Genomic DNA, 26,418 nt, shown 5'->3' on the forward strand with positions numbered 1-26,418 from the left:
GGCCCCTCCGGGTGCCCGCGGCTCACCTCTCGTCGGGAACGAGCTCCTTCTCCCTCTTAGGTTTCCCCAAAACTTTGGTTTCCAGCTCTTACTACCTTTCTTCAGGCGATTTTTTTATTCCTGTGTGTCTGCCTAGACGAGGAAAGATTTTATTAAAAGTCTTAAGTTTCCTTCACTCGTGCCTATGTCCCCTTCGCTGTGTTCCCAAGTACCAACAGCTCGACCGAACTTCTACAGCTGCCCTTAGATCTTTCAGTCGAGATTATTTGGCCTGCCTGGTTACGAATTTCTCCTTTTTAACAGGTTTTTAAGGTGGAGGACGCTGTTTCCCGTGACGAAGGATGGCTCCGCTAAAGGTGCACGGACCCGTCCGGATGCGCAGCATGCAGACTGGGATTACAAAATGGAAAGAAGGGAGTTTCGAAATTGTGGAGAAGGACAACAAAGTGAGCCTGGTGGTTCACTACAACGTTGGAGGGATTCCAAAGACGTTTCAGGTACGCCGAATATCAAGGCTTTTGTTGGAGCTGTGCTGCGTGGATTGTGCTCTTTTGTGAACGGCTGTCCTCTTCGAGGCTATTAAGTGTCACGCAACCTTCCCGCTGTCACTGTTTCTTGTTCCATGTTTCCTGAACACTAATCCCTTTGAATAACTCTCCTGTAAATTATTCACGTGTGGTGTTAAAGGATCTGCCAGTGTCGGCGTCGAGATACCACTGAATGGGAGGAATCAAAAAGCAGAGAAAAATTACCAAAGTGTGTAACATCATGGCTCACGTGTTCGTGTTTTTTGAACACGTAACCTTTCTGTCACTGGTGCGTTTGCAGAATCTAGAGGTGAAGTTCCCAGAGAGGTGAAGTTTTGGAAGAGGTGAAGTTTTTCCAGATGAAGACAGATGGTGTTAACACACTTGTAGCCTTTTGCTTGTTTGTACAAGACTGGTGAATGGCAGTTGTTACAGTGTTAGGTTTTAAATATGCCTGGCAATGTGGTTTCTTCACTGGGAGGCTGATGCAGATCACTGTTAAAGATTCTCATGCAATATTCAACCTAAAGTGGCCACTTTTTCATTCTGTAGTTGGTTTGAGTTCACTCTTCCTACTTTTTTTTGTGCAAAATGCCCCAAACTGAAAGAAGGTGAAGGAGTGTTTTTCTGTAAGAAATTTCTATCTGATTTTTAAAAAATGTGGAAAGATGTATGAGCAGCTTGAAGAAAAAAAAACTATCTTATTTAGTAACTTTGTAACAGCCTAAACTGATCTAAATGATAGCTTCTGCTTTTATGTGCCACAGTTATTTTTCATGTGTAGCGTTCACCAGACCTTTCTCTGAGCCGTGTGTTTCTCTGTGCGGATTTGGTGGGGAAGAAAAAGAGTTCACTTTATTTTTGACAGGTCAGGTTTTGCTGCCTTGGTGTGCAGAAAACTCTCAGCCTGTGTTGCCTTGGAATCAAGGCGGGAGAAAATCATCAGTCCTGGGTAGCTCCTGCCTCTGTTTCTGTAGACTCAAAAGGTGATTCTGAGGATGAGCCAACAGAACAGCTGGCTGGGACCTAAAGGAACAGGTCTTGTGTCCAGTCTCACATCTGCTGGCACTTATCAGATCTCCCTGTGAGGTCAGCGGAGGGTTTTCACGTGAATTAATTTGGAATTTTTACAAGTAACATTTGTTTTTCTTAACCAGTTACTCTGAGAGAGCTGTGGGTGGTTTCCCTCCGCCCTCTTTTTTTTTTTTTTCCCTTTAATAGAACATTTGGATGGATCCAGGGTTATGTTTCTTTCTGTGGTGAACGGTGCGTCATCGAATTTCTTATGTCGGGTGATACGTTTTACTGATATTCCAGAGCTTTGACTAAGTTGTAGACACTGGATTTGTGTTAACAGAAATATTTTGTTTACTGCCATCTCCCAAGACTTTGTGGTGCTGACTGGGTCAGAACAGGTGCAGGAGGGTATGTCATGATAGCTTTTTGAGTTGAAATAGGTCGGTTTGTGCTGAGATGGTGAAGTAACCGTAATCCATGTGCACTGGGCTCAGTGTTCAAGAGAAGATGAAAAATTTGGACCCGCTCTTTTCAGTTCTTCGGTCTTTGAAGACACATTTGCTTGTATTATTAAAAGAAATTAAGCTAGCCTCCCCCTAAAAAACCCAACTAAACAAACAAGAAACAAAAACCCACAAGGATTGAGCACAAAGTATTGCAGAAGTGTAATTTCTTCCCAGCAAAATAAAACACTGTTTTCCAATTGAGACGGTTTTCCAACGTCTGTTCTGTCTACATTGGCTTTCCAAGAAGCTAGAGATCTATGTGGGAAAAAAGAAATTTCACTGATGGATGTGAAGCGCCTGTTAGAATCGTAGGATCATTCAGGTTGGAAAAGACCCCTGGGATCACTGAGTCCAACCATTAACCCAACTCTACAAAGCTCACCCCTAAACCATATCTTCCAACACCACATCTCGGTCTTTTATATACCTGAACAAATTTAAATAAAAATCGGGAGTAATTTTTGTTTTAAAACTTGTGTGTAATTTGAAGGAGACAAAACAGGTTCTAGAGCAACGTATAGCAAAACTTTGGCATTAGAGTGTAATTGGTCTTCATGCCTATTAATTCATCGTTATTATTTCAGCGGGCAGCGTGGCAGGATGCAGGTCAGGCCAAATTAGGAGAAGACTCCAGCGTGATGGGCAGTGCTTTACTCCGTCTCGTGTAGCTTCTGATGACCTTAGCTGTGGCTTTGGAACTTGTGTGAATCGTGGAGTGTAGCAACATGCTGGCAGGGGGGTCATTGCTGAGCTCGTGCCTGATCTTAGGAAAGGCTAAAGAAGCGGAAGCAAGGTGAAGAATTAAGCAAAAAAGGGCAAGGGAATTGAAAATGAGAGTATGCTTAGGTGGGTATTGTCAGGCTTCAGCGCAGTCTGCAGGTGTGAGAGGTTCTTTTGCTGCTTCTACTTCAGAACAGATCATTTACTGAATAGCCAGTTCTTACAGGTGATTCAGCGTGAAGTAACAATGGTATCGTAAAGTAGCAGTGGCATGATTAGGGAGCACAAATTCTCCTTAAGATTATTCTTGTGCTTGGCCAACTCTGAAAGTTTTGACACCGCTTAATTGTTATAATGTTGCAGGTAGACTAAGCATGTTTCTTATTGGCTTACTCCCTCTGCAGTTTTTTTAAGCTGTGTCAAATCTTTCTTGAGAGCAAATTAAAAAGTGAGTAGATGTTTCTACTTAACATTTAAAACTTTCTCCTTTTTAAATTATGTTTCAAGCTTGATGTGGAAGTTTCAGACAGCTGTGCCTGCATGAAACTCTTACTCCTTTAGGATCAAAAGTGTCACACTCAACAGGAAAGCAAGTTTCAGGAAGTTTATTCAGGCATGTAGGGACTGCTGAGCTGTAGTGATACTGTCCCCTCAGTTCTGTCAGCTTCCAAGATCACTGATTGCGTTAATTCCATGAGGTCAACGTCTGCTCAAAATGGAGCAAGGAGAAGTATTTCGGTGGGAGTGCCTCTTACTCTCTCTGTTTGAAGTGCTTTGTTTGAAATCTCTAAGTATTTGGGCCTTTTGTGCATCTATCTATGTTTATAGTCGCTTTCTTGTTTTCAGCTAAGCCATAACATTAAAACTGTGACCTTACGACCAAATGGTAGAAAATTGTGCTGCCTGATGCTAACCCTAAAGGACACCAGCTTCCTGACAATTGATAAGGTACCACTGAAAGACGCAAACGAGATGCGGATGTATTTGGACGCGGTCCACCAAGACAGGGTTCATACTGGTAAGTGCAATTGTTGTAAATCGCGTTCATGAGTTCCGAGAGGGGGTGGTGCTGTGTTTTCTTTTTGTCATCTTTAGCTATTTTGTCCTGACTTTCTTTGCATTTGTATAAATGCTCCTTTCGGGCCCTGAACCCTGATTTTTGTTGCTCGTAATGTACCTTTTGTCGTGCTGAACAATAAGCAGGAATTGTTTATCTTGTAAATATGTTGATATTTGAAAAACTCTTGTTGGTTCATCTCATACGTGTAGTTGCTTTGCTTTCTATTTTGCCTCTGATTTTGTTCTTTTTAAGGATAGGAGCTTTGCTGCCAGTTGCATTAATGACCAATATAAGGGATACCCATAAACAGGGGCTTATGTCTGTGCACTAAGAATATTGTACTGTCTGTAGGCAAGAAATCCAGGGTGTCCCTTCCAAAATCAACTCCACCTAAATAAGAATGTCAGTCAGGTAAATGACAATCAGATCAAATGTTGTGTACTTTTCCTGTCAGCTGGGAAACCCTCTCAGGGATCTGGCAGCTTTGGAGGCGTGCTGGGCAGCAGGACCACACCGAAGGAAGCAAACAGGCAATTCTCTTACATAGAGAACCAGGTTTGTTTAATTGTTCCAATTTTTCCTCTAATTTTACTTTATTAATTTCCTCCTCTCGTTTTCTTATTGGATGCTGTAATGGCACTGTAAATACTTGTTTTGCATGCAAAGTCTTTGTAATCGAGAGGGCTTGGAATAGATGTGTGCAAGGTTGTTGGCAGCAGAGGAGCCGTTTATTTTGTATGAATGAGAAAGGTCAGCATCTGGTTGTGGAAGGCAGAATATGTTCTTTGTGCTGACCTATCAGTCAGGCAGAAAAGAAGCAGAAATAGAGGGAAAGTACCTGATTAAGACTTGTTTCTCTTCTGAATATCAGTTTGCTTATACTGAGCACCTTACGTAGCAACTGAACTTGTTAAAACCAGCATAGGTGTGTAGGAGATTAGCAGACTGTGGCCAAAAAACGTATTTATCAGAAAGCTGCTGACCCAGTGTCAGAATAAAGTTACCAAATTTGTGGCATTCTGCTCAGATTTTTGTATAAGTTTTGAAGACTTTTTTCCCAAAAGTGATCTTCCTTCAAAATTCTTTTGTTCTTCCTTTTCTCCCTGCGTAACCAGCTTTAATCTACTTTATCTCTGTGACTGTACCTGTACTACAGCCCTGAGGGAGAGTATTTTTGATGTTGTCCCAAAACAAATTTTACGTCTTGCTTAAAGGCAATCTCGCAGTAAAAACTCTTAAGGCTGTGTATACAGTGGTAAGATTAAACATATTGGATTTTCAAGTCTAAAATTGACAACGTTCCTTAGTCAACTAACTGTGAGCTCTTTCCATTGCAATACACACTGTGCTTGCTTGGCCCAAGGCTCTCAGGGCACTGTTATAATTGTGTGGGGTTTAATTTTTTTTTCTTAATACCCCAGGGATTGATCTGGGGATAGTTAGGAATCATGCCTTGGGTTTTTTAATGTCAAAACATTTAAGGGAGATTTTAAAAAAAATTAAGATTTTAAAAAAATTAAGTTCAGCTGACTTTGGAAAATGAGAAGGCAAATCGGTTACTGCAGTAGAGTTTCACGTTTAGGTCTTCTATCGAAACAGTCAAAATTTTACATGTATCTAAATAGTGTTAAGCTCTCTTAATCTGGTATGAGTAGCATTTTTCTGCTTTTGGATACTGTAGCAAGTAAAGCAGTGGTATAAATGCTAGATTAGATTAGAGATGGTCCTCTTTCTCATTATTTTGGGTATCTTCCTGGCCCCCTCCACTTGGGTTTTGCAGACTCCTCCCAAAAGAGTGGCGGTAGAAAGCAAGGAGGAAAATCCGTTCCGCAAAGTGCTGGGTACCCCAGCGAGGGCGGCCGTTAAGAATTCCGCCGGAACTGGAGCCCCTGGCAACCGGGTCAGCATCTCGGCACCTCCTGCGTCATCAGTGCCTCACAGGACAGGCTTGTTGGAGAATCGGTAGGAGCGTTACCCTCTTCTCGTGGTGGTGTTAAAATTTAGCTCTTGATAGAACTGCAGGTGGGACTCGGTACAACTAGAAGAAAGAAGGGCGGGTGTTTCTTCCCCTGGTTGTGCTGTTACTTTTAACAGGATGTTAATACGTGCTTTTCCAGCTGCTGGCTGGCACTAGAGCTTTAACAACAACTTAAGAGTTGGGCAGACCGAGTTCTTCTCTGTGTGCTATGTTGTAAAAGTGGAGCTTGTGGAGGATGGGTGCAAAATGCACAGAAAGCACTGAGGGGTTCTGTTCGGTTGGAAGAGGGTCGTTTATTAGCCTTTCTGAAAGAATGACCGCTGCAAAAATTTTCTGTCGTCAGTGAAAAGCGGAAAAGAGCGCAACCTCCTGGTTCAGAAATCAGTGAAGATTATCCCAAAGAGAATGATTCTTCAACGTAAGTAAACCGCTGTTTCTAGTTTCTGATTTTAAACTCTTCGTCAATTTGTAAAGGTAATTTTTTTCTGAAAAGGCGGCTTGGGTATTTCTTACCTTAGCAACATGGGACAGGCCAGCCGCTGCCCAACTTCTGAGCATGCTGGGGTTTGCACTCAGGATTGGAGAGAAATACAACTAGCTCTAGCATTTAATTTGAGGGAACTGGAATATGCAGATTTTGTCATCTTTCATCAGTTTAGTCAAGATTTTTTGTCGTGTGTGCCATACGTGTATAGCAGGACGCACATTCTTTATCAAACCTGCTGTCACCCTTTCCAAATAATTCTTAACGGGATATCACCATCTGGAGAATAGGCTCTGGGTGTTTGAAATTGCATTTAATCGTAAGTAAGAAGTCTTGTTTAAATTAATTGGTTAAACTCATCTGTGAGTAAAGCGTAACTGTTCCACAGTCAAGTATTAAAGGTGACAGGAGAGGAATGCTTTAAAACAAATTGTAACATGCGAATATCTTCTGTAATGGCACTGATTCCCACTCTTGGTTGTCCGTAGGAATAACAAAGCCTTGAGTGATCCAGCCTGGAAATACTTGAACAGCAGCAGAGAGAAACAGTTGAATCTGAAGCAGGCGGAGGAAAACAGGACATCAGGTATAAAAATAAAAATAAAGCTAAATGATACTTGGCTTTCACCAGTATTTTACCTCTTTGATAATTAGTTTAGGAAGAGGTGCTGCAGAGGTGCTTCACCTAATCTGCTTTCGCTGTGCAGCAACTTTCTTGCTTCCTGCAGAGCCGTGTGTGAGGTGCCTTCGTTTTCAGAGAGAGTCCTGCTCTGCGCTAGTGTGACCCTGACCTTTATCCTCGGGTGCTGCTGCCAGCCCCACGTGCCGGCTGCTTTGAGCCTGCAACAAGAGGCTTCTGACTTTACTCTGAGCTGCCATTCCCCTTGCGAGGGGGTTCCCATAAAACACCTGAGAATTTCCTTTTTTTTTTTTTTCTTGTTTATTTTTACAGCTCTCCTTTGCCCGTGCGAATTGTAGGCTGTGTTTTGTGCTGAAACCATGTACTGTTTGCTTTTACTTCCCGGCCTCTTCCCGAAAGCTTAGAGGGGGAACTCTTTGGGGCCAGGACTTTGTTGTGATTGTGCCAAAGTTCCATTGGATGCTGGTGTGTAACAAGGTTTTGTAGGCAATATAGAAATATTGACAGTATGTACAGAGGCTAGTTCTTGAGTTTCACTGTAAATATGAGCCATTTCACAATAAATTATGAGCCGTTTTCTCCATAAAAGTAAATGCATTCAAGATCTTACTTTTATGGGGAATGTTGCTGAATGTATTCTTCTTTTAGTGCACACCAGCATGTTGCTGGAGGAGCCAGTAAGGTGAATGCTTATGTCTGAATGAAAATTTGGTTTGCCCTTTAGAGTCAAAATTAGAATCTGAGTGTTCACCTGCAAGTTCCGGTAACGCTGTGGTGAACTTGCTTCAAATACCGGCATTTTTGAAAGTTACATGGCTCGAGTCACTTCAGGCTGGGATAGAAGCAAATGTTTTCATTATCTAAACTAAATTATGTTACAATTCACTGTGACAGGTGTGTTTTTTTCACTCTTGAGAGCTTTTTTTTTTTATTATATGCCACCATCTGAAGCCTTAGAGACTCGGGGTCTGACAGAGTGATACCAGAACAACGAAACATACTTTGCTCCAAGCATACAGTATTTTACTGTGGAGTTTGGAATGCAAAGATAAGCTGTTTTTTCATTTCTGCCTATTTACTTTGAATTTTTGAGAGCACTGTGTTAGAAATCATTAGTGAATTTTCTGTTACATGTCTTGTATATTTGAACAAGAGATGGATATTTATTATCTTTCAGATAGTTAAGACCATTCAGTGACTTTCTAATGGTTCGTGTTGCAGTTTGGATTTGATGGAGATTATGTATTAAGTTCATTTAAATCTGCATCATGTCTTTACCTATATATGATTAACATTCTCATTAGTACTTCTAAGTGCACGTGTGAGTTCTTCTCCAAGCAATTCTGGAAAACAGTTTTTGAGGATTTCTAAGCCTTTTGCCTAAATCCTTTTAAACAGATTCTATGTTGTGTAAATAGCTGAGTTACCTGGAACATAATGACCTGCCTCTCTGTTTTTCAAGGTATTTTACCACTGCAGTCATCATCCTTTTATGGCAGTCGGTCCTCATCCAAAGAGTACTCCACCGGCAGTTCCACCCTGGACAGGTAGGACTGGTTCACTGGCATAAACTGTAAAGGACAGTTCTTTCTCAGGAGTTAGGGTCTTCAGTTTCCTCTGTGTTTATCATATGGTATATAGCTTATATGCATAAAATGTGTATATAATTATTTTTTTTTCCTCCCGGGGTGCAATCTAGGTACTCAATGTGGCTAAAATTGTTCTAGTGAGATCTAAAAACTCCAGTCTAAAATCACTCAGGTCTGTTATAGTCATTGTGAAGGACTGATCCAGGTCATATCTAAACTCTAGCCTGAAACTCTGTATTTTAATGACGGTATTTTAGTAGTACTGAATCCTGCTGAGGTTGGGATTCCTCTGTGTTAGACACTGTGCAATCAAACTGTCAGTCTCTGCCCTAGATAGATGAGATACAAGATCAAGGAAGAAAAGCAGCATTGTCTGTGCTTTGCACATGAGGGACTGAGGTCCGGAGTGATTAGGTTACAAGAAGGAGAGGCTGAAAATGAAGACTCTGGCCCAGATGTGAATTTTAAGCGTATCTTAGGAGCAGTGATCTCATGCTACGCGATCCTTCTCCCTCTCATCATACAGTGTGGGGAACTGTTAAATACCTTAAAGACAAGAGGCTCAGTTACACTGCCCAAACAAAGTATTTAAGGGCTTTGGAAAGAATTTCTCTCTCTCTCACCTCTTACATTACGATACGTGTCATTTATCTTGTTTGGCTTTACTGGTCCGTGTCTTCTCTGGTGATACAATTCCAGCGTCAGAGACTTGTAGCTGTTTTAAGGAAGAACATAAGAAATCTCATGCGTCTTGTCCTTTTATGTTTTTAGGTCCAGTGTGTCCAGCCAGCCCCCTTCAGCCAAAAGAAGTCTGGGATTTCTTTCTCAGCCTGCTCCTCTTTCTGTTAAAAAAATGAGATCTAATCAAGATTACACAGGATGGAACAAACCCCGAGTGCCCCTTTCCACCCATCCTCAGCAACAATTACAAGGGTAAATTTAATTTTCCTTATCTAGTGTGCACACTTTGATTTGCGTGTTCTTGTTATAATCATTTAATGGAAAAAAATAAATCCTGAAATTAATGAACACTGAGACAGGGAACACTTTTTCCTAGTTTGGAAAGTGTGTATTCTTAAATTCACTTCCTGAGAATTTTAGGGAAATAACAAATTCAGGTAATTCATGTTCCTTTCATACACCTTCATAATTCATTCCTCTATCTTGCTTATATGCACACATTTTTTTAGATTTTGATTGTAGAAAATCATGGGTGCTTTCCTGATAAATGCCACCTCCCATGAGTTTACAGTTTAGTCTGAGTGGCAGGAGAACCACTCCAATAACAAACTCTGTGGGGAGTGGCTGAGATGTCCTACATGTCAGCAGTGCCGTGTTTAACGCTGACACACACCCCGTGTTCAATCTTCTCTTTACAGATTTTCAAACTTGGGAAACACCTGCTATATGAATGCCATCCTGCAGTCCTTGTTTTCGATTCAGTCTTTTGCAAATGATTTGCTCAAACAGGGTATCCCATGGAAAAAAATTCCACTCAACGCACTTATCAGGTAAGGTTCTTTTTTTTGGGGAAGGAGATTTGCTCTTTCATTATTGAGAAACTAGTTTTTTAACCGTGAAGCGTCTTTGTAGAGGGTAATTTGCACACGTGAGTAGCAAAATAAATCCCAGAGCTCTGCGTTTTGGAGTATTGCTTTGGAAATAGGAAGCAGGCTCTTAAAAATTGCAGTGCTGAGCTACAGATGGTCTTTTATATCTTCTACTGTAATTCTACTGGCAGAATGAAACGCTTCAGAAGAAAATGCAAGAAACTGCAAAATAAATAAGAGCAGAATAACTTCGTTTTAAAACATCAACTAGCGTTTAAGCTGGTCACTAACTTACTCTGATATGTTCAGTAAAGACATGGAGGATCAAAATTGTTTCTGTGTTATTATTTTAGGCTCATTGTATTTGTCAGTACTCTTGACTTAGATGACAGTTAGATCATGTTTTATGACAAATTAATGCAGAACATGAAATTCCAAAAGGTTCACATACTTTTTCTTGCAACTGTGTACCTCAGAGGGGCACAGCTTGTGCTGTGACACCTCAGAGAGAGAGCAGCGAGCGATGCTGTCCCCAGCAAGTCCGAGTTGGTACTCAGGAGCATCTCCTTCAGCTTCTGTAGGTTTGGGTACAGGTACTTGATCGAACACATGAATGTTTTTTCAGGTTTGTGGTGAGAAAAGCGTGTTTCCTGGCATGCTTCACTGAGCAATCACAGAGGGTTATGAGAGCAGACGTAGCTTAGCAGAGTAAAACAAAGCTGCTGAGCTGCAACCAACTGCTCAGATTCTCTGGGTCACGGAGTGCTCTTGGTTCGGAGCAGGAGGGGGTCGCACAGGTCTTTCCTGCCTTCCATTCTTATTTTGTGTGTTGTGGAGTACAACTTCACCTTCCCCAGTATGTGTTATGACCAAGCTGCGGTGCTTGGAATATAGCGGGTGTGTATTTCCTGTGAAATTGTAAAGTAGTCGTAAAACTAAATCACAGTAACCCAGAGGCGCAGGTAAAGTCCATTTGGACATTTTTTTAACAGTTACCAGTAGCACTATATATAGCTTGGACCTTGGGCCCTTTTTGCTACAGCTTTTTTTCCTACTCTGCTGTGGTGTTTTACTGCCCGAAATGGAGTGGAAAATTTAAAAATAAAAAAAATAAATAGAAACCAGTGTGACCATGCAAGCTGAATGTGATGATTTCGTGTTGCTTATTTTGGTGCCATGTGATTTGATATCTTCTATCAGTGCAAATGTTTTCAAAAAGCGTTGTGGTTGTCTTTTTTTTTTTTTTCCTCTCATTGACAGCAAAAATAAATTTATATAACGCTCTTCTCTTTACCTTAAAAGATCGTGGTGTATTTTTGTTCATTTGGATCCTGTTCTAATGATGTCCTCAAGTCAGATTTCAAAATATTTGAAATGGAAAAGTTAATTACATATGAGGTATTTTCACACAGATCTCCTAAACCACTTACCACAGGAGAAAATCTTTCAGAGGCTTAAAATGAGGTATCGTGCATTTCGGTTTTTTTCCCTAAAGTCCCGGAAAGCCAATCGATGTTTCATTGCATTTCTTCTGCAGACGTTTTGCCCATCTCCTTGCTAAAAAAGATGTCTGCAGCCCTGAGGTTAAGAAAGAGCTACTCAAGAAGGTGAAAAGTGCCATTTCAGCTACTGCAGAGCGATTTTCTGGGTACATGCAGAACGTAAGTACCCTGTCGTCGGGAAACAATTGTGTGTCGTGTTTGGACTGCACTGAGCTCCTCTTGAGCTTCAGCTCTCCCTGGCAGGTGCCTTGAGCTTTTAACTGAATCACAGCAATTGCTGCTGTTTGTTACAGCGGAGCTGCTGTAATATTGCTGAATGCAATGAACTAAAACATAATTTCCCCTTTCTGCACGTGCTTCAGTGAAAGATACTGAATGAAGTTGTACAAAAGCACTTTGCTGGATTTGCCCTCTTTCTAGGATGCGCATGAGTTCCTGAGCCAGTGTCTGGATCAGCTGAAGGAAGACATGGAAAAATTAAACAAAACTTGGAAGAGCGAGCCAACCCCTAACGAGGAGAACTTGCCTGGACGGGCTTCTGATGACCTCTCCGCCACCAAAGTTTATACGTGTCCAGTTATCAGTAACTTGGAGTTTGAGGTTCAGCATTCGATCATTTGCAAAACGTGAGTGTGCTTGAGAGCCTTCCTCACACTTATCTTAGAAGATGGGCAAGCGTTTCCATCTTACGTGGCTTCATCTGCAGGCTTTAATTAGAATGGTTTTTTTCCAAAGCTAGATATTTAGAAAATATTACAGGCTCTAGAAATGCTGTATGTAAATCTCACACCACGCTATCAGCTGCTACAGGCCTTCTCTAAACAGTCTCACAGCATCTAGTTCTTCATTCTATATCTGATGGAAAGCCTCTGTGCTTTGCTTTTTGTGTGCCAGTTGTATGAGAATAGAGAGAAAATGGGGTTATGGCCAAGTAATGTTTCCTTTTAAAAAAAATGGCAAGCTGTGATTTAATTTGTTCTTTCTCAGGCCGTCTCTGGGTTTTGGTTGGGGTGTTTTTGTCGTTGTTAGATGGACTCTGCTGTTTTGTTTCTAAAAATAGTTTGAAAGTATTTTTAGGCTTTCTCTTCTTCTGGTCTGATCTTCTTTTCTCCTAAGAATTCTGAATGAAGATGTGTTCAGCTGTGTAGCAGTTGCTTAGGTGTCCTGTACACCTGATGGCTTGCCTCTCAAAAGCAGTCTGTTTTTTTTTGTTCTCACCCTTACACAAATGTTTATTTCAACTTCTGAAGTGTCAAAGTGAAATCCCAAAATGTAACTTTTTCATAAGCATCGAACAGTTTCATTCTGATGAGTAAAAATAGATTAATCAAGAGGCATTTATATTTATTGGGTAGTTACTTGAGCCTGAAAAAATGTAAGTTGTCATTTATTTCATGTGTATTTTTTGTCAGACTTACATAATTGTGTTTCTTTTTTAGGTGTGGAGAAACAGTCACTAAACGAGAGCAGTTTAATGACCTCTCCATTGACCTTCCTCGAAGAAAGAAATTTCTTCCTTCCCGATCAATCCAGGACTCTCTTGACCTCTTTTTTCGGGTATGTAGCTTTGAGGGTTTTTTTTTTTATTCACTGTGGTTATGTACCATGTGGAAATTTTGTTTGGATAGCTCATTACTAGTTCCTATCACAGTGATTGCAGGCATGTGAAGTAATTAACTTTGCTGGGTTTTGAGATTTGTGGGTGTACAAGAGTTTTTACTGTGAAATGCAGTGCAGAAATTAACTGATCCTTCCAGTACTGCTGTGAAATAGGTAAACTTCTCCAGTTTGTGGTGGAAGAGCCGAGGCTTAAACAAATATATAGAAGGGAGGCTGTAACAACTCAGGAGTTGCTGCTTCCTCTCCTGGGCTAGGATTCTTTAACAGCTTAGGTATTAGCCTAAATTGGCATGGAGGAAAAAGATCAGGCAGATATAATGAGTTTAAAAATATTTGTAACACGTGAATGCTCATCTTGTAAGTAGACCTTCAAGCTGAGGTTTCTGAAAGCTACAAATGAGTCTGTGAATTAGTGTTATGTTTTGTCATATCTTGAGACAGACTTGTGGTTTTTCTCCATTTACAGCTAGAATAATTGACGTGCTTATTCTTCTAAAAGCTGATGGAGGTTATATGATTTTAAAAAGTTCTTAAAATTACAGTGGTGTCGTTTGTCCTCAAAGAAAAGGGCTGTAGAAATGTTTGATGGCTGTGTCACGTAATTCCAGCACAGTGGTGCTTCCCCTTTTGCTGTGCGTTCAAAACTCCGCTCTGGTGCAGCACGTCCTTGACAAGTTTAGATGAGGGCAGCTTTGCAGGAAGAAAGTTAAGGTTTTGAACAGGAGAGAGAAAACTCTGTGGCAAAAAGGAAAAAAAAAACCCAAACATGAAAAGAAAACTGTAAACGTTGCAAGATTGCCCCCTCTCTTTGGAAGCTGATTTGTCTCAACTCTGGCTAATTCACTCATCTGCAAGAGACTGGCAGGAAAAATTCCACCCGTATTAGTGGATGTGTTGTCAAATTGTAAGCTCTGCTACCTGTCCTCGTATCAGAGGCCCTCTGTTAGGTCATGTGGAAGGTGATAATAATTTTAAGCATAACTGCTGTTTGGAAGAGCTTCTGTGACAGCCGAAAGCTACGTGCTTTCTGCTGGGACATGTTTGATGTGTGTCTTGTTCCACTGCTCATTTTTTCTGTTCCCTTAAACAGGCAGAGGAGATCGAGTATTCCTGCGAGAAGTGCAATGGGAAGTCTGCTGTGGTCACACACAAGTTCAACAGGCTTCCCAGGTAAGCGCTGACACCTGTTCTCCTGCCTCCTGGAAACGTGTTACAGAAGTGCAGGCAGAAGTCCTTCAGAGAGTCAAGCTGGGAAAATGGGCAGGACAGTGTGTGCACTGGTCAGCACCTGAGCAAGATGCGTGTGCAGGCTGGAGTCTTCGTGCTATACGTCAGTTTTCCCCTGAAGAAGCTGTTTTGGGCACCCTCTGTAACACTTCCCTTTCTCTCTTTTGCTACTCAAGGGGGGCTGGATTTTCCCCTTTTCTTGGGTTGCCTCGGATGTGGGGGAAGCGGAAACAGTAAATATATTCTGGAAGTTTTAATATTTGGTCCTCAGCTGACCTGATGGGCAGGACTATGTTGGAGGTATCAGTGCCAGAAGGTATAGAAGGGGTTTTGCTTTGATCACTTAATTCTTCCCATGCCGATACCGGTTTTCTCTTTCTCTAAGCCTGGCACTGTGAGGAGGAAGGCACATGCTTTGAGGGTTAATGGCACGCTCAATAGTTTCTGACCTGGTGATTGGCTTTAGTTCATTATTTAAGAGTAGAAGTGCTTCGAGATGGGGATCATTTTCTCCACGCTCAATAGTTTCTGACCTCGTGATTGGCTTTAGTTCATTATTTAAGCGTAGAAGTGCTTCGAGATGGGGATCATTTTCTCATGGGATGTAAAACCAAGTCTGTTGGATGACTTTCCCTGGCCTATGTCCTTGTTACAGGTATACTCCCACTGAACCCAATAACTTGCTAGTTAGCTTGCATTTTGCTTAAATGGTGTATTTATTCCAGCACTGCAAAACTCTTGTAAAAGTTTTGAGTGATGATACAGCTGCATGATCCAAATAGACAGCACAAGGGAGAAGATCACTGTAAGGAAGCCTTTTCAGTCTCTTACACTGCTGTGATCAAAAGCTCTTTCAGAGAGACAGTGTTACGACGGATAAACCAGGCACACATCTTCCACTGGGCACAGTTCCTCCTCAGTTTTGGGCGGCTGTGTGATCCCTCTGTCCGCCTTGAGTATCTGAGGGTAATATACTTGTATGTTCTGGCCTATAATGGCAAATACTTCAGTTATTTCCCATCTCTCACTGCATATTAGAAGAAATGAGCTGGGTAAGAACTGCTTGCTTCTGCTTGACTGAAGAGCGTGGCGAGGTGGGTCGTCGGCAGAGCCTGCGCTCCGCATCTTGCCCCAAGTTGAGTGACAAGTGGGAGAGCAGTGACCCGTTTCTTGCCCGATAAGAGGTGGATGGTGCTTCCCTACCACCCCAGAGTCAGGCAAATGCGTATTTTGTAAACAGGACTGCTTTGATTTTGACTAGATTTCCTCCAACTTCTACCCCGAGATTGACATTTGTCCTTTTGTCCCATCTCTTCAGGGTCCTGATTCTTCATCTGAAACGATACAGCTTCAATGTAGCGTTGTCTCTCAATCATAAAGTTGGGCAGCAGGTGGTTATTCCGAGATACTTAACCCTCCTTTCGCACTGTATGGAGAGCACCAGGCTGCCGCTGACGCTGGGCTGGAGCGTCCATTCTGCGATGTAAGTGTACAGCTTGCGATCGGTCCGGGCCACGTTCAGCACTCTTGCCACAAGGGAGGTGGCAAAAGTGGATGTTCTCCAGAAGATGTCTGGGCAAGGCAGCTTTAAAATTCTGCTAATTCGTAGTGATGTTGTCATGAGAACATGCATGGAAAGGAAGGATGATAGGAAAAGTTGGTGGGGCATTATCTGGGGAGTATTTGGTAAGATTATATTCTTCACTGTCCTTGAGAATAACTTTTTAACTGTTTAAAGAGAGCTGCTGTTAAAAATTACTAACCTTGTGCCTCTTGGTCTGAAATATTTTAGATTACATTACTCAGCACACTCAACTCTGCTTAGGAAAATGGAACATCCAACCTTTTTTTTCTGCTAATTTCCACTCCTGTGCTCTCGTTCATTTTTCGTTGTCTTTCCTGTGCCGCTGTGGTAGCCACCACTTCGCATGCTGAACGTACTTTTTTCCTGTGACAGTTACTTCTGTACAGCTGCTTGTCCTGAGACACAGACACCGAATGTGCCAGGAGTCACATGGGAAGTCTGTGACAGAATAAGGAACAAGAAAACCCTCAGGTCTCTTGTGGTCCCTGCCCAGGGACATAACCACGGTGGCAGTGACGAGTTAGGACACATCTGGTGTGTGTGTTCCATAGTGCGACTCATGTTCTTGTGCTGAATGTTGTGGCGTTTGAGATTTGTGTGGATGTTTCCCAAGAGTTCTCTTCAACAATAGGAGTCTAAAACCGCTGACCAGAGCAGAATTACTTGAAAACTATATTTCCAAGAACTTTCCAATGGCTTTTTTTGATCATTGAAACCACTCCTGTTGACCAGGGTAACTAGACTGGAGAGAAGCAGCCCTGATTTGAAGGGGAAGAGCAGAAAAGATTTCTGTGTTGGCAGCCATCTGCTGGGTAGATGTGCAGTGATGGGCTTCGAGGAGCCCGTGAAAGGATTAAACGGAGCAGGGAAAACTATGTTTCAAAGAACTTTCCAATGGCTTTTTTTTGGTCATTGAAACCATTCTGGTTGACCAGAGAGTAAAAGGGTAACTAGACTGGAGAGAAGCAGCCATCTGCTGGGTAGATGTGCAGTGATGGGCTTCGAGGAGCCCGTGAAAGGATTAAACGGAGCAGGAAGTTTTGTTTAGAAGAATCTGGGTAAGGGAGGAGAAACGGGGATGTGGGACATGCCAGAAAACCAGCTGGTCCAGACAGCAGCAGGAGACTGTGGTTTGGGAGCAGGAACTCAAGTGTTGGTGGGAATTAAAAATAAAGGAATGAGTTGTCTTGACGTGGGAGCCCAAAGCCTTTAATTTGTGAGCTGGTCCCTAAGGCTGCATCACTAAGAAGTGAATCAGGTTTAAAGGATTATACATGGTTTTGAACAACTGTTGTATATTTATAGCGTGATGGAGTTATTACTCTAAATCTCAGCAATTAACAAGTACATAATGGTGTTCTGCTTGTTCCTTTGGTCATGGATTTGCATGCAGAGCAGACAAGCAAACACTTCGTTGTTTTAAAGACTGTAACCGCTGCAATAAATGCTTTGCTTTTTTAATAGTTCCCGTCCATTGAAAGCCTCTCAAATGGTGAATTCCTGTACTGTAAGCACTTCCACATCTTGTAGGTGAGTTATAGCTCTGAAATGCCTGTGGCCTGGGGTTTCATGAGATAGGCATTTTGAAATTTTCTGATTCTTCTTTGGTATTTGCTTTTTCTTTTTTTTTTTCTTTTTACTGTTTTTTCTGCTGTAAATTATTTCACCTACTGTCTTTTTTCATATCTGGGGTTACATTATTGGTGTAACATGCTAACAGAAATTAGTATCAATGGTACAATTTGCCTAGTTGACGTGATGATCTTAGCATTTCTTTTTTTGAAGACTTGTAAGTAAGCAGAGATTATTTTTTTCAGACGAGGGGCTGAGCACCAGAATGAGTTTGTACAGATGATTTGTCAGTGCCAGATTTCTTAAACTAACTTGCATGTGTAGTTGCAAGTCACGTATGTAAGTGACTTCTTAGTGACTTCTAAAAAGCTGTAAGTTGCTATTGCAGGCTTGAAATAGGTGTGTCAGTTAACTGACTGAAATACACCTTTTCTGAAAACTCTGCTTGCTGTGTAAATCAACTCTCATTGTCAGTCATTACAGTTTCTTCCCCAAATTGTCCTGCCCCGGAATGTGAAAGCTGGGGGAAACGTTTCTTTAAATGGTTACTTTGAAGCAAATTCATGCAATGCTGCACTGCCCTAAAGGTTTATTGCTGTGTTGTGAATTTACAGAAAATACACTTTCAAGTCCAAGAGCTCTGCAGCGTTCTGTGTGGATTCTGACAGCGATGATGAGCCCTTGAAACGCTCCATTGCCCATAGCCAAAGGCTGTGTCCCGTACCCAGCAGGGATCAGCAACAACCACAAGAAGAGCCGGAAAAGGTAAGGGAAAAAAACCGCAAACTTTCATATACGTGGATCCTACACATGCTCATGTGTGGTCTGTGCTTTTCTTATCATAGGCTTTGAGTAGAATTGATGTCAGGTAAAGTTTCTCTCCTAATTAGCACGGCGATGCTGGGAGGGAGCGCTTTGCTAATTGACCTCTCTTGGGTTCCTGCTGGGAACAGAGGTAATTGCACTGGAGTTTTCAGGTTACGTACACCAGCTGCTTGGCAGTTTTGTTGGTCCTTTGGGTAACTTTGGCTGATCGTGTTCCCAGGCTGAACTATAATGGAATGTCGATAATAGAATTATGCAGTAAAGCCCTTGATTAAGTTAGATCCAGTAGGAGTTGGGCTAAGCACAGTAGCCAGTTGAAAGAACTTGTTGCCCATCCAATCTGTGGCCCCTTGCAAAGTGTGGCTTTTTGAATGCTTTTAGAAACTGAAGCTGTTGATCTCTAGAGGTGGACACAGGAGTGTGTGGTGGTCAAGTTCGTTGGTGTAACGGCACAGTTAACTTCAAATTGCCTTTGATCTCTTCGTTGCAACTAGTATTAATGTTGCCAGGTTATTCTTTGCCTTTAGCAGGCCTCTGTGTTAGCAGGTAGATGAGCTGTGTGGGAAGGAATGATGATCCAGAAGGGAAAACAAGAAGCTTAGAGGATTAGCTTGCAATACCACTTTCTTTTCTTAAGAATGTTGCAGGCCTAGCCCTTCAGACAAGGGTCCTGCATCTCAGCTTCTCTAAAATTTTTGATGTTTGTGGGGTTATTTTAATCAAGCAGAGACTTGTGATCTTGATGGTGGCATTAAAGGCCAGGTGTAGCTGCATAGCAATGGGTAACAAGAGGAAGATATCTACAGTTTCTGATCTGATGGGAAGATCAAACCCAAGGAGGATCCTGATGCACTCAGTATTTAATAAATGCTATAATAGATAATGAGTATTTAAATTTTCAGAAGATGCAGAGCTGGGAAGGGCTGCCAGTAACTCAGAACTATGGTGAAGAGTGATCTTGACAAATCTGCGAAATCGCGTAACAGGAGGGGCTTTTCAGTGGGCCCAGGCTAAAGGTGCTAATCTCAGCAGTACTAATGACCGTAAACACGGGACAGGAACAGCTGGGAAAGCCTTCAGAAAGGGCAGGAAAGGTGACAGTTGATCACAAGGTCAGGCTGGTTGAAAACAGAAGTGTATAGACAGAGGTATAGCCTGCAGGTTGTGTGAAGGAACCCTCCTTTTTTTCCTCAACATTGAATTTCAGCTGGAGTTCAGTACCCAGCTTTGGGCTCTGGACTAGTAAGAGTTACAGGTTAACTGGAGAGGGGCCAAAGAAGAGGAACGTGAATGGGCAGAGGTGTAGAAAGGAGCATTTGGGGGGAAAGAACAGGCAAGTGAGCTTGGGCCTTTCGTTTAAGGAGAAATCTGAGTAGGGCTTGTGTCTTCAAGGAAGGGAAAGAAATTAATAGAAACACTTGAGCTGTTTTCCATGCCTGTGGTGCATAGAAAAAGGCAATAATTACACAGTTATTTTTAGATTAAATATTAGGGAATACTTCCTGATGTTCAGGGTGTGTAGGGATGGAATGAATTGCTTTGGGAGAAAGCAGAAAACTCTTTGCTGAAGGTCCCAGGAACAGGGTAGGCAACTGCTGTCCTGTGTGGCACGTCCCTAGCTGGCTGTGGGGGGGGGGAAGGAAACTTGCTTGTCTTTGAAGTCCCTCGTATGTATAGAAAAAGTATTCCAATCTGTCCTAAATGGTTCTTCCCCAAGTTTTGTTTGTGAGGGAGTGCAGGTAGTGTCTATTGCACGAGCCCTATGAGTACAGAAATGGTGGGAATGAAGCCTGTTAATTGAAATAGCAAATTAATTATAGGTTTTCCAGCCTGTTGTGGTAAAGAGGCAGCAGTGGCGATGGTTCCGTATAAGTGACTTCACTCACTGTGGCCACGGATGTTGGCCGCTCCTCAACCACAGGCCTGACCAGCCACCTGTTACCATCAACCAGGTCCGCTCTCCTCCTCGCTGGTGCCCCGGGAGGACCCGATCCTGCTCCTTGGAAGCGGTGCTGCTGCTGCTGCACTGTTTCCTTTGGTTTGCTTCTCCTACCTGGGGTCTGCTGGGTTGCATTAGGGCCTTGGCTGTCACTCCCTGCAGCCGGTGGTGCCCCGGTGGGGCAGTGCTCAGAAAACCACCCTGCTGTGTGGGAAGAAGAGCAGGAAAGGTGGGAGGGGAAGCACGATGCTGGGTTATGGGAGCAGACAGCAGTTATCCAGCAAAAGCAGTCAGAAGTGCTGGATGTGACACTCAGTGCCGTGGTCTAGCCAATGTGATGGTGTTGGCTTGACTTGATGATCTAGGAGGTCTTTTCCAGCCTCAACAACTCTGTGATTTCTGCCTCCACAGATGAAGTAGTTAGTATTTGAAATGCTTTTTAAACAAAAAAGATATTTAAAGCGGGCCGTCGTAGAGCCTAAGCTGCTTTTAAAATCTATGCAAATAATTCCTAATAGAAAAATTGTATTCAAATATTACACAGATGCTGCCAAGCCTTTAAAGTCCAGCCACTGAATTAGTGGTAGTTGTTGGCAAAGTGCCTGGAAGGAAGGTTTGCTGAAGAGCTAAACCAGTTTTGACGTTAGTAGCCTACGGGTTCAGAGAGAGAAATCAGACAGAAAGCAGGTACTAGGCTTTCCTTGTTCAGGGCATGAATAAGTGTGAGGAGAGAGGTTTAAATTTGTCAATTCTGATTCTTGGAGGCCATGATGGCTAGAACAGGCAATTTCATTGACTAATTCATTTGCTAATCTTGCTCGGTAAGTCATTTTTGATACAGAATGTTTGCTGCATAAAAGTAGTTTTGCTCATGGAAAGCTTGCTGTATTTAAGGTAAAAGCAGCATTAAAAAGGTAGTGGTGTTCATTTTAGCAAAGTTCTTAGATCCACCTTGTTGTAGTTTGGCATAAGACCTGGATAAGTACTTTGTGATAGAAATGATTTTTCCCCATTTTTAACATAATATAGGGCAGTGGAAATCTAAGCGGTAGGAAGTGATTGTGTAAATGTGGATACATGGAGGTTAACCTCCTGATTAACAGTTAATATCAAAGTGATTGAAATCACTGTATTACTTGCAAATCAGGGTGGTACAGAAGTTGATGAGCATCAGTTTCCGGAAAATAAAAAGGGAAAATTCAGATTACGACTAATGCATTCCTTTCTTCCAATTTACCGTCATTCTGTTCTCCTTAGGGGAGGATAATTCCCCCTTTCCCTGGTTAACCCTTTACTTATTTGGTTTGCAGAGTCCTGCGCCCCGCCCCCAAGATTTCTTTTGGCCTGATTTTAATTGCTCTTCATACCAGCCCGATTTCAGTTCCTGTTCTTCCATCCCGCTGTTCAAGTTCAATTACTCTCATGTTGCTGCTTCGGCCTTTGTTAACAAACTTGCAGTTTTGCTCCTTATGCCTTAGCACTGACTTGCCAGAGACTTGGGGATTCATCAAAACCTAAAGGTGGAACACGTGTTGAGGGAAAGACAAGAGCTATTTTGTGTATGTTAATCCACAGGACGTGTAAAAACTGGTTGTAGTTTGTATTTAAATATTATACCTTGGAGTGAGGGTAGCTACAAAGGTTGTCTCTCCACTGAGTTTAATGTTGACAGGGCCAAGCTCCCACTCCTTAGGTTAATAAAATTTAAAAAAAAAAAAATTTCTCCACAGAAATGTAAAGCTGATGTTCCAAACCTGTTTATTCAAGCGGTTAATTGTGACTCTGTTCATCTCTAGGGCTCAAAAAGAAGCAGAATGGAGGGTGATAAACCTGAGCTGGGTAATGCTGGTTTTGATGGGATGAGCGAAGATGAGCTGCTAGCAGCTGTCTTAGAGATCAGCAAAAGGGAAGCTTCTCTGTCTCTGAGCCATGATGAAGATAAGCCCACAAGCAGCCCAGACACTGGGTTTGGAGACGACGAAATTCAGGAATTGCCGGAAAACCTGGAATCTATGGAGCTGGAGAAACCCAAAGCAGCACTAGACTCAGGTGAGGCAAAGTAACCATCGTAACTGGACTACAGGGAGCTGAAGCAGGTTCCTGATGGCAGTGGGTTGGTTAGTCCTGTGGGGTGGCAGAACCTGGATGCAAACACGCTGCTGAAACTGCTTGAGTTCCTCAAAGTTTTCTTACAGTTTCCCTGCATAAAGCATTTAATTCATTGAACTGGGAAAATTTATTTCCGTGTATGTCACCTGTCTAATAAAGGTAAGGTCACCTTTAGAGTTAATTCCCTTTTTTTCTTCCCCCCCTCTCCTGATTAACACATGCTTCCACTGGTTCCCATACCAGACAGTTCAATTTACTAAGATTCAGCAGTGTCTGGAATTTAATCTTCCATAATCAGAAAGTATTAGTGACACTTCAGCAAAAAGCGTGTGTTTAATAAAAGGTTCTGTGTTTTCTGATCAAGAATGCAATTAAACCCTCAGCGTTGCATTCAGCTTTCTGCGTTTGGACTGCGTGTGACTTTCTGTAGTTGACCCCGAGTACAACTCCAGGCGTAGGGTTTGGTGTTCAGGTGAGGTACATGGTGTGTGTTACCAGTTCCTGCAGCTGAGTGCCACGTGCCACGAGTTCACAGTCCTGGGTTCTATTTAAAGGAAACTTAACTGCAGAGGATGCTTCACTATATCAGACCTGATTCTAAACACGACAGATTTAACTTTCTCCGTTTCTCATTACCACTAGTAACAATTTTCTTTTTGTAAACACTGGATAATTTGTAGCGCTTTCACAAATGACTGATTTCAATGTGACAGGAGCAAGAGATGGGGTTTTTTTCTGCTACATGATCCTCGAGTAACAGTTGTGTGAGTCAAGTGAGTGTTTCTTCTTACACTGGAAGTTTTCAAACGTCATGCAACAAACTGGTTTGTTTTTCATCTTGAGAGGATTAGACTGATGAATCATAGTTGTGGTTCTGGAGGTCCTGTGTTTAAGAGGTCACAGATACTGAGACTGCCTTGTGTAATCCTTGCTGGTAACTCATGAGCAGATGTTGAAGTCTGCATAAGGCAAAGCTACAAAGTTCAAACGTCGCTGCTTAGTAGCTGTTGGATCAGGTCCTGAGCCTTTCTCAGCTGCAAGCAACTGGGAGAATCAAAGCATCTTGCAACTGCAGGAGGTGTTTGCAGTGGTCGAATGAATGTTCATCCCAGAAGCTTTGTAAAACACTTCTGCCAGAGCGTTTGCTTTGAAGGTGAACGGAAAAGTTAAAATCTTGCACTTTTAACGCTGTAGATGGTGCTCACAAGATCGAGGCTCTTCCCTGAAGCAAAAAGTTGACAAATTTAAACGGCACTTGAGATTTGTGCTTCCCCTCCATCTTATGTACAGTCTGCCTTTAATTGTGGCTTCGTCTGTAGTACTCCGAGGTATAATATGCAATGCAAATGTTTATAATCCAGGGTTCCTTCTAGAAAAATTGAAGTGTCAGCTTCACAGCTGCAGAAAACTAGTGTGACATCTTACTTTAACTGAAGTTGCTGTTTCTGAGGGAGCACAAAAGACTAAGAGGAAAACAGGTTCAGGAATTAATCAAATGGTTCATGTTACACCTGTTAAAATAAGTCTAAGACTGTGCTTTGGAGCTTTTTCCATGTGACTCTTGTGTAGTTTTTTGTATGGCCGGTAGGCTCTCATCTGTCAATAGATGTCACTGTGCTGCAAGGAGTGTGGAGATTTAAGGAGGCTTTAGCTGGCCAGCAAAGAGCCAGCAAAGTGTAACTGTATTTTCTAATTCCTCAGGTCCTGCCAATTTCACCGAAATAACTAAGGATTTTGATGAGAATAAGGAAAACAAAACTCCGGAAGGCTCTCAGGGAGAGGTGGACTGGCTGCAGCAGTATGATATGGAGAGAGAGAGGGAAGAACAAGAGCTTCAGCAGGCACTGGCTCAAAGCCTTCAGGAGCAAGTAAGAAATAAAGTTTGCTTCCCTGAGTTACCTTCCCCAGCACTGGAAACTTTTCAGGAAGTAACTGCAAAGAGATTCTACTGCTTTTTTTGAAGGAACCAACTGAAAAAAGGGTTGAGTTTCTCCTCAGAGTGGTGGTGCTGGATCCATCCGGACACGTGTGTGTTTTGGGAAATATATGTCCCATCACAGGCCTGCAGATTGCTCAAAGCTTTCCATGCATGTTTGTACACTGGCTCATAACACTAAATAAAACCAATAAACTGAGCTTAACTCTGTCACTAAGAGCCAAGCCCACCTTTAGCGTCCCTGGCAGTCACCTCTTCTATGATTCTATGATTCTTGCAGCCTGTGGTGTCAAGACTCAGAGTGAAGGAGGCAGGTTTCAAAGCAAAGGCTGAGAACGGCCGCTGTGCCAGGCCAGGTCAAAGACCAGTGTGTCCCAGCGCCTTCTTTCTGGTCTCGTACTAGCCAGTAGGGGATGCTTGGTGAAGAAAACAGGAGCTGAGCATTTATGTGATTCTTCCCCGTTAGTAAATTGGGAAAAGGATCCCAAATAACTAAGTCTAAAACAAGTCCTTTACATTAGGCTTGGAAAGAACAGGGATCTTTGCTTGTGTGCTGACTGTCTGCGTTCCGCTTGAATTTCAAGAACTGTAACCTTTTTCCACGGGTCTAACCAAGCCGCTGAGAATAAAGCAAGCGCTTAGCCAGGTCCTTCTTTAAATAGGTGCCCTTGTCCGCTTTCTATTAATACTAAAGCTGTCGTGGTTTTCCTCATGAGATCCGATGTTTCTGTGGTTCTTGGATTTTTCTCTACCTTTACTCATTAGGAGGTGCTGGGTGGTATGTTCCATGCCAGGTGTAGCTTTGATTCAGCGATGCCGAGTAGTTTAACAGAGATTCCCAAATGCTTTACAAAGAGTGAGATAAAAGGCCTCATGCTAATAATGTAAAACTGCCCTTTGAGTCTTTTTTTCTGCTGCAGTTCTTAATTAAAAAAAAAAAAATCTGCTATTCTAATGCTTTGGGCATGGCAGCACAGCAGCTGTGGTTGTCTTGGTTTGAAATATGCACTTTGGGTTCTGCGTTCAGGTGCGCTGAAGGTGTTCAAACCCTGAATTAAGAAGCCAGCTCATTAAATATTATTGACTGGGCTGCTCTAGCGCTGAGCTTTCAAGAGTGGTGGGAGGAGCAGGGGCATGATATTATCCCAAGATTAGAAGGGTTTGTTGACTTGAGGTTTCTTCGCCGCTTGTTTATGGTGATGTTTTTGATACCTGGTTGTTTAGTGGTGTCTTTTTTTGCATCCTGCCTTTGTGAATTGCACCTGTTACATAGAACCACTGGCTGGACTTTCAAAAATAGTAAAATATGTCAGGATTTGAACGACTCTGTCCTCAGCTGGCTTTGAGCAGCAGAAGTCTAAATTTTGCCGAAGCGTGAGGAGCTTTGTGTGTGAGTGATGCCTTTCCTTAGCGAAGGGTTGCAAATTCATTCAGATGCTTTTCAAATTAATGATCCCGAGAAAGCGTTCGGTGTTACTGGAGACTGGCTCTGCCGCATACCAAACTTCAGGAGCTTTGACGAGCCTTCATTAAGGTTTGTCCCAGGTTCTGTTGCACGGGAACATTGGACTCTGGCTGGTTGCAAACATTCCTTCACACAGAACCTTTAATTTACAATGTCAGGTTTGTTGTAGAAACCAGAGCAGCGCGGTTTCAATGGAAAAAAAGAGCACCACAAGAATTTTAAACAGTGAAGTGTCTCAATGAGCTAAGTTTTGTTCTCTTCCCATTAGGAGGCACGAGAACAAAAAGAGGATGATGACCTTAAACGAGCCACGGAATTAAGTCTGCAAGGTGAAACTTATTTAACTTCTTCTAGGATGTTGCTTTTGAGAGCAAATAGATCCGTGTGTATGGGTGCAGCTCCTGTGAGTGTCTGTAGGACAGCTGGGATTTCACGTTCCTTTGGTGTGGGCTTTGTTGTGTTTGGCTCTGCTCAGGTCAGCTTTTCTTGGTCTTGGTTGTGAAAGCAAGTGCCAGGGAAAACTTAATAGGAAAAATAACTTTACTTCAGTCCCTTGAGTTTTTAATT

General features: G+C 42.3%; 1 protein-coding gene across 1 annotated transcript; it reads left to right on the forward strand.

Moving 5' to 3' along the window:
* Positions 1–341: 341 nt before the first annotated feature.
* On the forward strand, positions 342–26,180 carry USP37 (ubiquitin specific peptidase 37; the record flags this gene model as incomplete). Its single annotated transcript, XM_009874894.1, has 19 exons — positions 342–497; positions 3,617–3,788; positions 4,285–4,385; positions 5,611–5,792; positions 6,152–6,226; positions 6,781–6,878; positions 8,395–8,479; positions 9,293–9,454; positions 9,901–10,032; positions 11,609–11,732; positions 11,994–12,199; positions 13,013–13,130; positions 14,284–14,363; positions 15,739–15,903; positions 17,470–17,535; positions 18,192–18,342; positions 22,138–22,390; positions 24,152–24,318; positions 26,120–26,180. Coding segments are annotated over exons 1-19 (2,554 nt in total), but the record flags the coding sequence as incomplete, so codon positions are not given.
* Between the last annotated feature and the right edge of the window lie 238 nt (positions 26,181–26,418).

The sequence above is a fragment of the Apaloderma vittatum genome, unplaced genomic scaffold (assembly GCF_000703405.1).
Source record: "Apaloderma vittatum isolate BGI_N311 unplaced genomic scaffold, ASM70340v1 scaffold19260, whole genome shotgun sequence".
Lineage (NCBI taxonomy): Eukaryota > Metazoa > Chordata > Aves > Trogoniformes > Trogonidae > Apaloderma > Apaloderma vittatum.